General features: G+C 19.3%; 3 protein-coding genes across 3 annotated transcripts; 2 read left to right on the forward strand and 1 right to left on the reverse strand.

Annotated features, from left to right (window-relative positions):
- Positions 1 to 251: 251 nt before the first annotated feature.
- Positions 252 to 1,190, forward strand: SRAE_2000454500 (Estradiol 17-beta-dehydrogenase 12; the record flags this gene model as incomplete). The annotated part of the gene is made up of 1 exon (XM_024643427.1): positions 252 to 1,190. The coding sequence occupies one exon, from the start codon at positions 252 to 254 to the stop codon at positions 1,188 to 1,190; it is 939 nt and encodes a 312-aa protein (XP_024509098.1).
- Positions 1,191 to 1,999: 809 nt separating this feature from the next.
- Positions 2,000 to 3,029, forward strand: SRAE_2000454600 (Alpha-(1,3)-fucosyltransferase C; the record flags this gene model as incomplete). The annotated part of the gene is made up of 2 exons (XM_024643428.1): positions 2,000 to 2,007; positions 2,057 to 3,029. The coding sequence occupies 2 exons, from the start codon at positions 2,000 to 2,002 to the stop codon at positions 3,027 to 3,029; spliced, it is 981 nt and encodes a 326-aa protein (XP_024509099.1).
- Positions 3,030 to 4,088: 1,059 nt separating this feature from the next.
- On the reverse strand, positions 4,089 to 5,717 carry SRAE_2000454700 (Glycosyl transferase, family 14-containing protein; the record flags this gene model as incomplete). Its single annotated transcript, XM_024643430.1, has 5 exons — positions 4,089 to 4,666; positions 4,714 to 4,876; positions 5,062 to 5,163; positions 5,210 to 5,523; positions 5,561 to 5,717. The coding sequence occupies 5 exons, from the start codon at positions 5,715 to 5,717 to the stop codon at positions 4,089 to 4,091; spliced, it is 1,314 nt and encodes a 437-aa protein (XP_024509100.1).
- Positions 5,718 to 14,562: the final 8,845 nt, after the last annotated feature.

Raw genomic sequence — 14,562 nt, forward strand, 5'->3', positions numbered from 1 at the left:
ATATATTTAAATGATAATGTTGATTATTTTATAAAAATAAGATAATGATTTAGAAATATTTTTTTTTTAATAACTTAAAATATTTTACCACTTTTCTTTTATATTTTTATTGTAAAATATTTTTTATAAAAATTTTTAAAATAAATTTATTATTCATTTAAACTATTAATAAATGTTAAGCTTTTTAATAGAAGTTAACAGATATTTTTTTTTTGCAGAAAATTGTTTAACTTTTTATAAATTTAGTTAATATGGTTAATTCAGATATACTAAATTTATTATCATTTGGTGTACTATTGTATTTTTGTTTTAAGATATTTAATATATTAAAAAGAATTTTATATCCATATGTCATTGCATCTCCAATTGATCTTAAAAAAGCTTCTGGAGGTGATTGGGCTGTTGTAACAGGATCAACTGATGGTATAGGAAAACAATATGCTATTGAATTATCTAAAAAAAATTTTAATATAATTTTAATATCACGTAATCAATCAAAATTAGAAGATGTTAAAAACGAAATACATCAAATATCTCCAAATGTTGAGATAAAAACAATTTCTTTTGATTTTACAAATACATCATATAATGATTATGAAAGTGTTATTTTAAAAGAGTTAAAAAATTATGAAATTGGTATTTTTGTTAATAATGTTGGTATGGCTTTTGAAATTCCTGCTATTATTCATGAAACTGAAGGTGGTTTAAAAAGAATTAGTGATATATTAATTGTTAATTCTTTACCAGTAACAATATTAACAGCTGAAATTATTCCACAAATGTTAAAAAGAAACAAAGGAATTATTGTTAATGTAGCTTCATTTGTTGGTTATTTAAGTCTTGCAGAATGGAATGTATATTCAGCATCTAAAAGATATATGATACATTTAACAAGAATTCTTCAAAAAGAATATTATGGTACAGGTATTATTTTTCAATGTCTCTGCCCATTATTAATTGTTACTAAAATGTCAAAAGCAGAGAAAACATCCATTTTTTCACCATATCCAGATGAGTATGTAAAAAGTGCTATAAAAACTATTGGTCGTGCTGAAGAAACTTCTGGATACCTACCACATCAATTACAGACTGAAGGAATAAATTTATTACCATCAATAATTAGTGATTTCTTTACAAAAAGAGGAAATGATGAAATAAAAAGTTACATGAAAAAACAAATTGTTGAGTAAAAAAAAAAATTTTTGAATTAAAATGTTCTGATTTTAAATAGAAATATGTGTTAAAAAATATTTATGGATGATCATTAAGTAACATCTAAATAACATTAAAAAAATTTTTTTTCTTCTTATATTTTATGATGAAAATATTATTTTTTTAAGATTTATTAAAATGAATAAAGTAAATAACTAATATTTACAGCCAAATTATATAATAATTAAAAAAATATATATATTTTAAACATAACACTTATAATTAAACATAAAATATTTGTTAACAGTTAAAATTTTATTAGATACAGTAAAACCATAAATTATAAATGTGAAAATGTTTAAAAAAAATACTTTTTTTTAATTTCTATGTATTTTTATTTACACATTTATATAAGAAATATATCTTTTTTTTTTATAAATGTAAATATATTTAATAATTATTACGAGTTATTGCTATAATGTTATAGCTTTTTTTAGTGAATAATTTATTTATAATGCATAAATCTTTTTTGTCAAAATATTTTATTGGAGCTTTTTTATGTTAAAATGTTATCATTATATATCTCAAAAAATGATTTCTTTTTAAAAAATTCAACTATTAAAAGTTAAAATAATTTTAAATATATTATTTTATAAAATGTTAATAAAAAATATCTTTGTAAATATAAAAATTTGTTGTAAATATTACTTGCCAAATATACTTTATTATTTTTCATCTAAAAGAAAAATATGTTTAAAGTTATTTTTTATAATTATTTTAATAAAACTATATTATTTATGGCATAATATATCCATACTTTATAATTTTAATACCAAAATTATTAATAATGCATCGGTAAATTTTTAAAAATATAAAATACTTATTTATAGTTTATAATTCTAAGTTGGAATGCAAAATTATTTGAAAATTTTGGATATTGTTCTGAAACAGAATGTTTTTATACTGATGATAGATCATATTTTAGAATTGCGGATGTCGTACTTTTTAATGATAATTTTTATAATCCTATATTTGATGGTAGTAATATCCTTGAAAGGTCAACAAATTATACCTTATTTGTTAATGTTATTTCAGAAAGTTATGTTAATATGATAAAAAAACCATATTCATTGTTATTAAATTATCCTTTAAATTATTTTAACTTAACATATACTTATTTAACAACTGGTGACATATTTTGGTCATATGGATCAGATAGATGGTATTTTAATAATCTTTCAACTTCCCAAATTTATGATCAAGTAACTGAATTAAACAGAAAAATTTCTAATAAGAATAAAGATGTTCTTTGGATTGTCTCAAATTGTAATGCTCTTTCTGGAAGATCAATTGTCATTGAAAATCTTTCTAAATACATAAATATAGAACAATTTGGTGAATGTAATAATAAAAAACTATCATTAACAATTAATCAAAAAAAAAATTTTTATGAAAAATATTATTTTTACATTGCTTCTGAGAATAGTGATTGTAAAGATTATATAACAGAAAAATTTTATGAAAGAATTCTATTTACTTCAATTCCTATTGTTAATGTTAGAGAATTTTATACTAGAAATGATGTGCCACCAAATTCTTTTATAGCATTTGATGATTTTTCCTCTCCAAAAGAGATGGCAAAATATTTAAGATATTTAATTTCTAACAAAACAGAATATGTAAAATATTTTTCATATAGAAATAATGGTTGGTTTCAAAAGCAATCAATAGATTATAGATGTTCCACTTGCCAAAAATTTAAAGATTTTATTAAAAGTGGTAAAAAAAGAATAATACCAGATATATATAAATGGATGGATGATAATAATTATTGTCTTAAAAAAAATTATATTCCAAAACTTTGGAAATTGTTGTAGATTTTAACACAATGAAAAGAAATATTCTAACATAATTATATTGATAAAATAATTTTCTTCATTATATTAGATTTTTTATTTACATTTTAATTAGTAATAAAATAATTTAAAGAAATAGTTTTTATTTTATAATAAATAATGTCATAATATTTGTCTAATACTAAGGAAAATAATATTTTTAAAATTAAAATAATTTAGTTTTTAAATATGTCACTTTTTTAATTTTTCAAAAGGTAAATTATGTTTTTAATTAATAAAAGTAATATATATATAAAATTGTTTTAATTAAAAAAATTTTTTTTGTTTAAAAAGTCACTTATAATTCATATCTAAAATTTAAAACATGGAGATAACAAATATAATTAAACTATAATTATGTAAAATTATATTAAAATTGGTTTCAAAATTTCTTTAAATTATTTGTAACCACTTATAATAAAACTTTTTGATAATTACTAGAACTTTATATTATGTTAATTATTGTTGAATTTGATTTTTTTTATATTATGTTTATTTTATACAAAATGTGTAATTTGACATAAAGAAATATTCTACAAAATATAATTGTTCCAAAAACTAGTAAATTAATATATTTTTTTATAACACTAGTTTTTTGTAATAACATATTTTGAATGAAATAGGTTAAAAATAAATAAATGAGGTGTATTTCATCTATTAAATTAATAAAAAAAAAAATAAGTTCTTTATAAATTAATAATTTTTCATGTTTATAGTATCCTTGAAAATTTTGTATATAAGAAAATAAATTTTTACATTTGATACACAAACTTATAAATATTATTTTAACTAAAAATTTATAACAATGAAATTTAATACTATTGCTATATTTGTTGGTGCCTTAGTTGTTGCTGCTGAAGGATTCTTCTTTGGAGGCTTAGGAGGAGGTGGTGGTGGAGGTGGAGGATGTTGTTGTCAACCTCCACCACCACCTCCACCATCATGTGGTTGTTCATCTGGATGTGGAAAATAAAATAAATTATAATTAATTTTATTAACATAAAGCTTTGTAAAACTTATACAATAAAATGTTTTTAAATATTATGTTAATGCTAAGTTACATATCTCAGTTAAATTAGAAGTTTCTCTTTTTATTTTTTGATATTTTATTAAAGGACTTCTCATATAAAAAGTTTCATCTATTTCTTTGTTAAATTCAAAATATTTTTTTTCATATAAATATTCTACCCAACATGTTGAACCACCAGCATCAAATTCAGAATAAAATTTATTACCAAAAAATTGTGGCCATGATTTTAAATCATTTAACATTTCAATACCTAATAGACATACTCCATGTCTAATATGTTTTGTAGGACATCTTTTTCTACTTGTATATATTGATCTTCTTGTAAAATAAAAATAACTAAATTTTGAATTTTTAGAACATTTATAATGTTGCCATCCAGGAATATTTAATTCAGGACTTGTCATTATACTTGGCCAAAAAATTTCATCCGTATAAGGTAAACCTGAATTTAAAACATTTATTAATGTTGAAATATTTAGTACATTAACAATATAATCAACTGATTCTTTTGGTAATGATGCTTCTAAAAATCCTTTTTGAATTTTAAGTTTTGAATTCATGATTATTAAATTATTTAACCTTGAATCTTCTAAAATTTTAATAATATATAAATTTTTTAGTAAAAAAATTAAATACCTTTTTTAAAAATATTTAAATCTTTATATTTTAAAGAAACATTTTTTAAAACATTAATAGGATGACTTGTAAAAGAATTACCAAAATCCATATCTATAGATCCATTATAAACTTTCATAATTTGAACTAATTCATAGTTAGTTTTTAATGGTACATCATCATTCTATAAATTAAATTATTAATGTAAATTTAAATTACCTGAAGGATAAATAAATATTTATAATTTGTTCCATTTAAAAGTTTCATACATTCATAGTTATATAAATTACCATTTTTACCAGTGTGATCCATAGGATATTCTTTTTCTACAATATAAACATTTGAAAAACATTTACCAAGATTTTTTACTTTATTTTTGAAATCATCTGTTGATTTTTTATCAATTGCATAACAAAATTGATTTTGTGGAGCATACATAAGTAAAAAATATTGCTCAATTTTTAAATAATCCTAAAAAAATATTATGATAAATATGTATTAAATTACTTTATCATACATGAAAAACATTTATTGCAAATGCCAAAGGATATTCAGATTCTTCTTTTGTTAATGGTTCATCAGGATAGTAACCTCTCATTTTTATATCATTACATGTTATTGGAAAAGATTTTGAAACAAATTTGTAACTATGTCTATTATTCCCAGCATCTTTTATGTACTTAATATCACCTCTTAACAATTTTTTACAATCTAAATCTACAAGATATGGTGATTTCCATAATGTAGGTATTGCTTTTCCTAATTTTAATGAATATCTTAATTTATATTCTTTTTCCAAAATTTCAGATGTTAAATAATCAAGATATGATTCTTAAAAAAATTTTATATGATATCAAAATATTCTTACCATTAGAATAATTAATTGTAAGTTTTGTAGTTTCTTCTAAACCACTTTCTATAGAATTACTTTCATAAACATTTATATTTAAATTAATAAGATAAAATTCAAAAAATATAATTATTATTACAAAAAATGTAAGAAGGTAATATTTATTGAAGTACATAAAAGAAAGAGTTAAAATAAAAATATCTAAAATTTAAGATAAATTAATAAAAAAAAAATATTGATAGATTCAAAATATTCTTAAAATTAACTAATAAATTATAATATAAATATAATACAATATTATAATTTTTTTTTATATTTTATTAGTTACTTTAATTGTATTCATTAAATAAAAAATTTTATTCAAATATCAAATATATATTTTTAAATTTATATATGTCTATATATTTTATTTAAAGTATATTAATTCATATCATTGGCAATATAAATTGTTTATATTTATACATATAAAATAGTTAAATTTTTATAATATTTGTTAATATAATTCATGTAATATTTTACAATAATTTTAAGTATATTATCTTTTTTTACATACTATATATTGTATTATTATCCTTTATTTTTGTTGAATATCATTTAAATAAATTAAAAGGTATTTATCTCTTTAAGTAAAGAATTTATTTTTTATTTTTTTTTTCTCAAATAATAAGTTATTTACAAAAAGCTATGATGTCATTATACAAAAAAAAGTTATAATTTTTTAATTTAAAAAAATATTTTTTATGATAATTATATTTTTATCAATTTGAAATACAATTTTCTTGAAAAATAGTATAAAAAAAAACAATTATTAGTAACAGCTTATTTTAGTGAAAAACTTTTTTATGATAATTCAATATAATAAAGATAATACAATAAAAATCTATTGTAATATTAATAAACATTGATCTTAAAAATTAATTTTATATATAAGGAATAGAAATAAAAATAAGAAATTTTTTATATAATTAATAAAAAGATATTAAGTTTAAAAAATATTTTAAAATTTTATCTGGTACAATAAAATAGAATTAATTTAAAAATCTTTGTATCTATCATAAAAAAAAAACATTTAACATTGAAAAATAAATATTAAAATAAGTTTATTTTTCTAAAATTTTTTAAACTAGTTCAATTTTTTAAAATAATTTTTTTTAACACCTTTCTTTTTTAATAATAAAACGTTTTTAAAAATTGAGATTACATAGTTATTAATATAAACTTTCGAATTTATATAATTCTTTTATGTTGATTTTTAATTATTATTTTTATATGAAAGTTAAATAATTCAATAGTTACTTTTTTCTTTAATTCATTAAATAATATATATAAATTTTAGTGAAATTATTTAAATATTCCTAATTTTATTGTTATTGCAGATGATGATACTTTTAAAAGAATAATTGTTATTAGTATTATTTACTTTATAAATACAAACAAATTCTTTTTAAAAGATCTAATCTTATGTTTATTAAATATTAGCATTTGTTATCATGTTTATTTTTTAATAAATTATTATAACAATTAAAATCATAAATAAACTTTAAACTTTTCTATAAAACTTTGTTTAATTTTATATATTTTAATAAAAATTTTACACCTTTTTATAATCTCAGGATTTATATATTTGTGTATAAATTTTTATCTTTAGAAAAATAATAAAAAGTAACTGTATAAATTAAAAAAATTTTTGTAATATTTTTAATTATTATAATTCTTTTAAAATTATTAAATATAATAAAAAAAAGATTATATTTTTTATAATTAACTTTTATAATATAATTTAAATTTCTATTAAAATTAATTATTTATAATTAAAATATAATTATATTAATTAAAAAAAATGTTGTTTTATTTATACGATAGCATATTGTCAATTAATTTAAAAACAAAATATTTAATAATAATAATGTAGTGTCAAAAATTAATAAGATTTTTGTTAATATTTTGTTTTCTTCTTGGCCTATAATCTTCTTTATAAATAGTTGGAAGTTTAAAGCTTGTTACTCTATCCACACGTGTTGATAGTTTAAAGAAAAATTGAAATATATCATTTCTTAATTGTTTTGATAAAAATATTAGTAAATAAGGTTGAAGTGAATTTAATATAGGAATAGAATAAAAAAAATAATCATTTATCATATTTTTTAAAATACTATTTTTTGTTTTGATTGCATAAAATCTTATTGAAATTTGTATAGTTGTTATTAAAAGAAAAATTACTGCCAAAATCATAAAAACAACCATAGTTATTTTTGTACTATATCTTCTATTATCACCTTTTTTGAAAATGTGATGATATTTTTCAAAAATTTTTATATTCAAAAATATTGTTATTATGAATCCAGTAATACAAAAAGTTAAGAGAACACCATTATTTATTAAAGAAAAAGTTGAATCTGGTGTTGTAAATTGGTGTGAATTTATTGATGAATCATATATATATGCAGTTTTTGTAAAAAACAAATGAGTAAATGCAAAATAGCATACAACTACTTGACATATAATAATTATTAAAGCTACTTTAGCGTTCCAGATTCGAGAATAATTAATAGGTGAATATAATGCATAAAAACGATTGATAGAAATAATAATGTTTCCAGATATTGTTAATGTTATAGTTTGAAAAAATAAAAATTTGTATGCTTGAGATACCCACACATTTTCTTCAAAATATGTATGAAGACACCCCCAATAAGCAACTTTTCTGAACAGGAATATTGATATTGATGATAAAAAATCAAAAAATGCATTAAATGTAAAATGTACAGTAAACGATGGTTGGAAATAATTGGAAGGCTTATTAATTTGACTTAATAAATATATACATATAAAAATGTTAATAAAAATACTTATAACTTGAAAAAGTAAAATAATAAGTTCATATATTGGTATCATTTTTTTAAAACTATAAAGAAATATCTTTTTTAATAAAAAAAATTACCTCAAATTTTAATCCATCTCCGCACCCATTTAATGTGTCAACAACAGAAACAAAATTTGTTTTATTATTTTTTTTCTAATAAATAATTGACAAGAGAATAAAAATATATAAAACAATATGTTAAAGTTTATAGACATCCAATTTTTATTATATAGCAAAAGAAATAATTATGAATACATTAATTATTTTTTAATTTTTATAGCTTTAAATAGAAATTCAATCTAGAAAAAAGGGTTTTATTTATCTTTTTAGTTTATCAACGGTTCTTTTAACGAACAATTTATGTAATTATTTTAATTTATTTTTTTTATAATTAGTTTTTCGTCATATTTTTTTTTAAAATAAAATGATTCAAATTTTTTTTCCATAATAAAGTAAGGTATAACAATATAATATAAAAGCATTTTTTTTAGGATTAATGTACTAGTTAAAAAAATGTTGTAATGTTGATAAAATAAAACATATTATTTTACAAATATCAAAATATATAATTTCAATTTTTTTTATATTACAATTTTATATAAAGTACAGTTAATTATATAATTAAAAAAAAAACTAAATAAAAAAAGTGATTCTATTTATACAATACTTTTTTTATATACCTTTTTTTTTCTTACTTCTATGTTTATTGTCAATTCATGTATAATAAAAAACAAAATATTTTTTAAAAATGAAATAATGAATTAAGTTATTAAATTAAATAATTTTTTTTAAAAAAACTAGCAAAAGATTTAAAAAAAAAAACTTGTATATGTATTAAAAAAAATTATTTAAGTTATAAAAATTAATTTATTATTTAAAGACACAAAAAGTACTTCCGATGCCGGGAATCGAACCCGGGCCTTGTGGGTGAGAGCCACAAATCATAACCACTAGACTACATCGGATGAATGGGTGGTTTTAATTTTTAACAAAATTTCTATTTAAAATAGCTTTTTTATATTTGTATATCTCGGAATTCTTAAATATTTATACTTAAACTACTTACAAAACATATTATTTAGATAAAAATAAATATTTCAGTAGTATTTAAAATGTATTTTTTTATATATGTAGAACGATTTATAATGAGTCTAAAAAAAAACTATACTTATTATTATTATAAAAATGAATGTGTTTACTATTTTTTTTTAAGTTATGGATGAACATAAAGTGTTAAATATTCTTAAAGATAGTAAATCTAAAGCTAATTTTTTATCTTTAATGTACTATTTTGACTTTGTCATAGTTTACTTTTGATGTACTATGCTTTTAGAAAAAGTATATTTTTTAATATTACTTGGTAATTTTTTTAGGTACAGTTGCATGTTTATTAATTTAAACTATAAATAATCTTCAAAATATAAACTAGTGAAAAATTAAAAAACTTTCTTTTTAAATATCAAAATAAAAGTTATGGTTTTTCAAATGTTTTAATGTAGCAATTTCGAATACTTAGGTATTATGACTTTTATTAATACATTTAATTATTATATATATTTCTTTAAAACTAGTTAGATTAGAAATTAATCTTGATTTTACAAACTAATTATTTATTTTTTAATTCATTTTTGGATAAAAGAAGGTACATTTAAAATGAAAACAAAATAAATATCTAACTTTAGCAAAATGTTCATACTTAAAAATGAGAAAAATAGTAACTTTAATGGAAATTTAATAATTTTTTTTTATTTTTCAGACAAACTAATATTTATTACTCATACTATTGTTTATAAAAAATTTATATTATCAACTTTTTTTAAAAAATAAAATATTTACAGAAAAAAATCTTTACATAAATTAATAAAATTAAAAAAAAATGTATTCTTTACAAATAATATTTTTTTTTAAAAAGTTCATTATTTTCGATGTAACTTTTTACCGAATGTATCATAAATATCCAAGTAAAATCTATAGAAATTTTTAAAACACAAATAAGTTATAAACATTTGCATGCATTTCATTTGAAGTACTCATAATATGCGTTTCAAATAGTAAATGCCTGAAATTTCTGAATAAAAAAAATAGTATTGTACATTTTTATAATTATAAGGAAATGTAGAAAAAACTTTAATATCATCTTTCTTTTAGCTGCACTTAATATATACAAATATTTTTATTTCTTCCGTAGAGATTATTTTTTTCAAATAAATGATAAGGAATTCTAATTATTTAAATATAAAGTATAAACATTAAAGAATAAAGAATAAAGTTATTAAAAATTTACACTCATCTTATTGACGTAGATAGATTAATAGGCAAAATGATATGCAAAAGAATATCCTGAGTTTTATAAATACACCAAACTTCAAAAAATTGCAAAAAGAAACTCTCTGGCGGGGAATCGAACCCCGGTCTCGCACGTGACAGGCGCGGATACTCACCACTATACTACCAGAGATGCTACTTGAAGAAATCTAAATTACTACCATGACTATTATTAAAAATTTATATTTTGGTTTTAAAAATTATATCAATTTAAATTTTTAATAAATTAGTCGTTGTACTTCCCATATCCTTAAAACTTTCAAAATAAATTTTCATAAATATCTAATTTTTTATTATTATTTAATTGATAAAGATATATCTTAAAGTTATAAAATAAACGTACTATTTTAACATAAAAATTTATTGGCAAATTGTATATGTTAAATAGATATTTAAATTATTTCAACTAAATAAAAGTTTTATTCTTGATAATCCATAATATTGTAAATGAGAATCTTTTAATTTTCTATAGATTTGAGACATTATGAGTTAAATCTAATAATACGTTTTAAATATAGAGATACTTCATAAAGCTTTTGAATCTTTTAACATACTAAATTTAAAAACATTTATTTTTTTATTTTAAAAAAAAATACATATAAAAAACAAAACTACTGTTAATATTTATATAAAAATAAATTGAAAAAAAAGAGAAAAATGTCTTTATCGAGAATCAAACAAGAATCTGCTTGCATGATAAACGGCCATACAGACTATACATATAAAAAAAAGAAAAAAAAATTATTATATAATATAATTATATAAATAATAATTGACATAATTAGAAGAAATTAAAAAAAAAACTTTAGAATTTTTTAAAAAAATATAGTTATTTTATTTAGTTGATTAAATTAAAACTCAGAAAACTGTAGACGGAATTCTATGGCGAAATTTACGATAAGAAATATCCATCTGCTGTATTTCAAAAATATTTCATTGAAAATTCATTATGTTAGAAACAATGTGCAAGTACAGAGGATATATTCCTACCATTGAAAGTGTTGCCCATTTTATATTCAAAAATAGCTAACAATAAACAGACTTTTCACACTAAAACATTTTTGAGTTCTATTAATAAAAGTATATGTTGAAAAAGAATGTAAGTATAGCAAAGGAAATATTTAAAATTTACTAATAAATTTTTTTTTCTTCAATATTTTGATTAAACAAAAGTTTTCAAAGTTTAAGAAGATACTAAATTTTCAAAAGTTTCTGAAGATTAAATTGTTTCCAAAGATTCAAACGATGCTGAAGTTTCAGAAAATGTTTTATAATAAAACATTTTAAAATTCTACAAACGAATGTGTCTTACACGCTAATAATAAAAATTAAAAATATTAACAAAAATTTTATTAAAAAATGAATTTTAAAATAATTTACTTTTTTTTATTTATTAATTTAATATGTTAGTTTAAAATTTATATAAAATTATGTATTTTTAAAAAAAATTAAATATATGTTTAATACTCAAATTTTCGAAAAAAATTTCTAATACAAACGTGGCTGTAAAATAAAGCCATTGTTAATTATTTTAAAAATTTATCCCATTTAAAAGACTTTCGAATGACTATAGTAGTATATTCAATTTCCAAAAAAAGTTGTTTTTCTTTGTTCACATTTTTAGAGGTAAAGTCAGAAATCTAGAATATTTTCAGCCAATTTTTATATCTCTGAAAATAATAATGCTATAGCTATGAAAATAAATATTCTAAATCTACTTTTTAATAGAAATCCAATTAAGCTAATCCCATCTTTATAGGATAAGTATTTGCTGAGATACTGGAAAGTCGGGAACAATGAATATTTTAAAAAAATTTCCGCCCTTGGTCATATCTCGCTTCAAAATCAAGATAAATGCAAGCAAATTTTTGCAATCGTCTTTAAACTACTTTTCATATAGGGTCTACCTTCAAAACATTTTTATATCATTAACCACTTTCGAGATATAAAAAAATGATGACAATGGATTACGCGCGAAAAAGTACCAAGCATAGTATTTCAAGAACGATTGAAAATATAAAAATGTTTTCAACGTAGGGTATATCTTAAATTATGAAAGAAGCCCAGCGCATCAAATTTCATGGACCTGTGACTTCGTTAACTTGAGTTATCACTTTATTCTCAAAACTTTTTTTTTTATCATATTTCTTATCATAACTTCATTTCTAGAAGTCCTATAAAGATATAAATAGGCTAATTGAATTTCTCGTAAAAAATTGATCTAGAATAAAGTATTTATTTTTAAAATTTACAATACTATCATAGAAATCAAAATTTACAAAAAAATATTCCCCAATTTCGCCCTCATCTTTGAATCCTTATAACTCCTGAAGTTTCAATTTTCGAATATTGTTGATTATATTCAAAATTCATCTCATTTCAATAGCTATCGAATGAATATAATAGCATATTCAATTTCCAAAAAAAGTTGTTTTTCTTTGTTAACATTTTTAGAGGTAAAGTCGGAAATTTAGAATATTTTCAGCCAATTTCTGAATCTCTAAAAATATTAATGCTATAGCTATGAAAATTTATATTCTAGACCTACTTTTGAATAGAAATCGAATGAAACTAGTCCCATCTTTATAGGAAAAGTATTTGCTGAGATACTGGAAAGTCGGAAACAATGAATATTTTAAAAAAATTTCCGCCCTTGGTCATATCTCGCTTCAAAATCAAGATAAATGCAATCAGATTTCTGCAATCGTTTTCTAATGAGTTTTCAAATGGGGTCTACCTTCAAAATTTTTTTATATCTTTAACCACTTTCGAGATATAAAAAAATGGTGACAATGGATTACGCGCGAAAAAATACCAAGCATAGTATTTCAGAAACGGTTGAAAATTTGAAAATCTTTTCAACGTAGGGTATGCCTTAAATTGTAAAACAAGCACAGCGCATCAAATTTCATGGTTCTAAATGCTCATTTAGTTGAGTTATGACAATCGTACTTGAAACTTTTACAAGATACATTTTTTTAATATCTTGTGTTCAAAAAAAGATACAAACATGAGAATAAGATTAATCGACGTTTCACAAAACATTGATCTAGAAAAGTTGCTTTATTTTGATATTTTCAATTGTATCTAAGAAGTCGTATTTGTTTAAAATTCAATAATGAAATGCATTTAATATTTATATTAAAAGTGCAAAAAGTAACATTATTTAGGTTCAGTACAAAAAGTAGTGTTTAATTGAGGCTTACAACAATATCTATTTCAGATGAAGTATTGTAAAATTATTTTAAATTAAATGAAAATAATCTATCACAGAATTTACCACATTTATTACTTATACAGTTAAAAGTAAAAATAATGTCTTTTTAACAAATAAACAACCTATAATATTATTAATTCTTTTCTTTTTTTTGTGTTAATTACAAGAAAAAACTATACTATTTTGGATTAATTTTTTATATTTTATTTTAAAATACTATTAAATTTTTGTTAAAAGTTAATGGTTTAATTGAAATAAAAATTTTTTGGCTTTTTATAATTTTTTTACTTAGATAATTTAAATTTATCTTATTTTAATTGGTCGTGATAGGCATATACATATATACAATTAAACAATAAACAAATAAATGCTATAAAATATTATTAATTAAAAATGCAAAGTTTGCAAATAGATAAAATAAAGTGAAGCAAGAAAACATGCATGGAAACAGAATTGTTTACATGTGTACATTATAAGTGTCTAAGGAATACCTTACATTATAATGTTTTTAACTTTAATGAGAGAAATCTGATCAAATGTATGTCAATCAAGAAATTTTTTTATTCTTTTTTATAAAATGTAAACACAATTGTCTTATCAACTTTTTTTTAATCT

This window comes from Strongyloides ratti, assembly GCF_001040885.1.
Source record: "Strongyloides ratti genome assembly S_ratti_ED321, chromosome : 2".
NCBI lineage: Eukaryota > Metazoa > Nematoda > Chromadorea > Rhabditida > Strongyloididae > Strongyloides > Strongyloides ratti.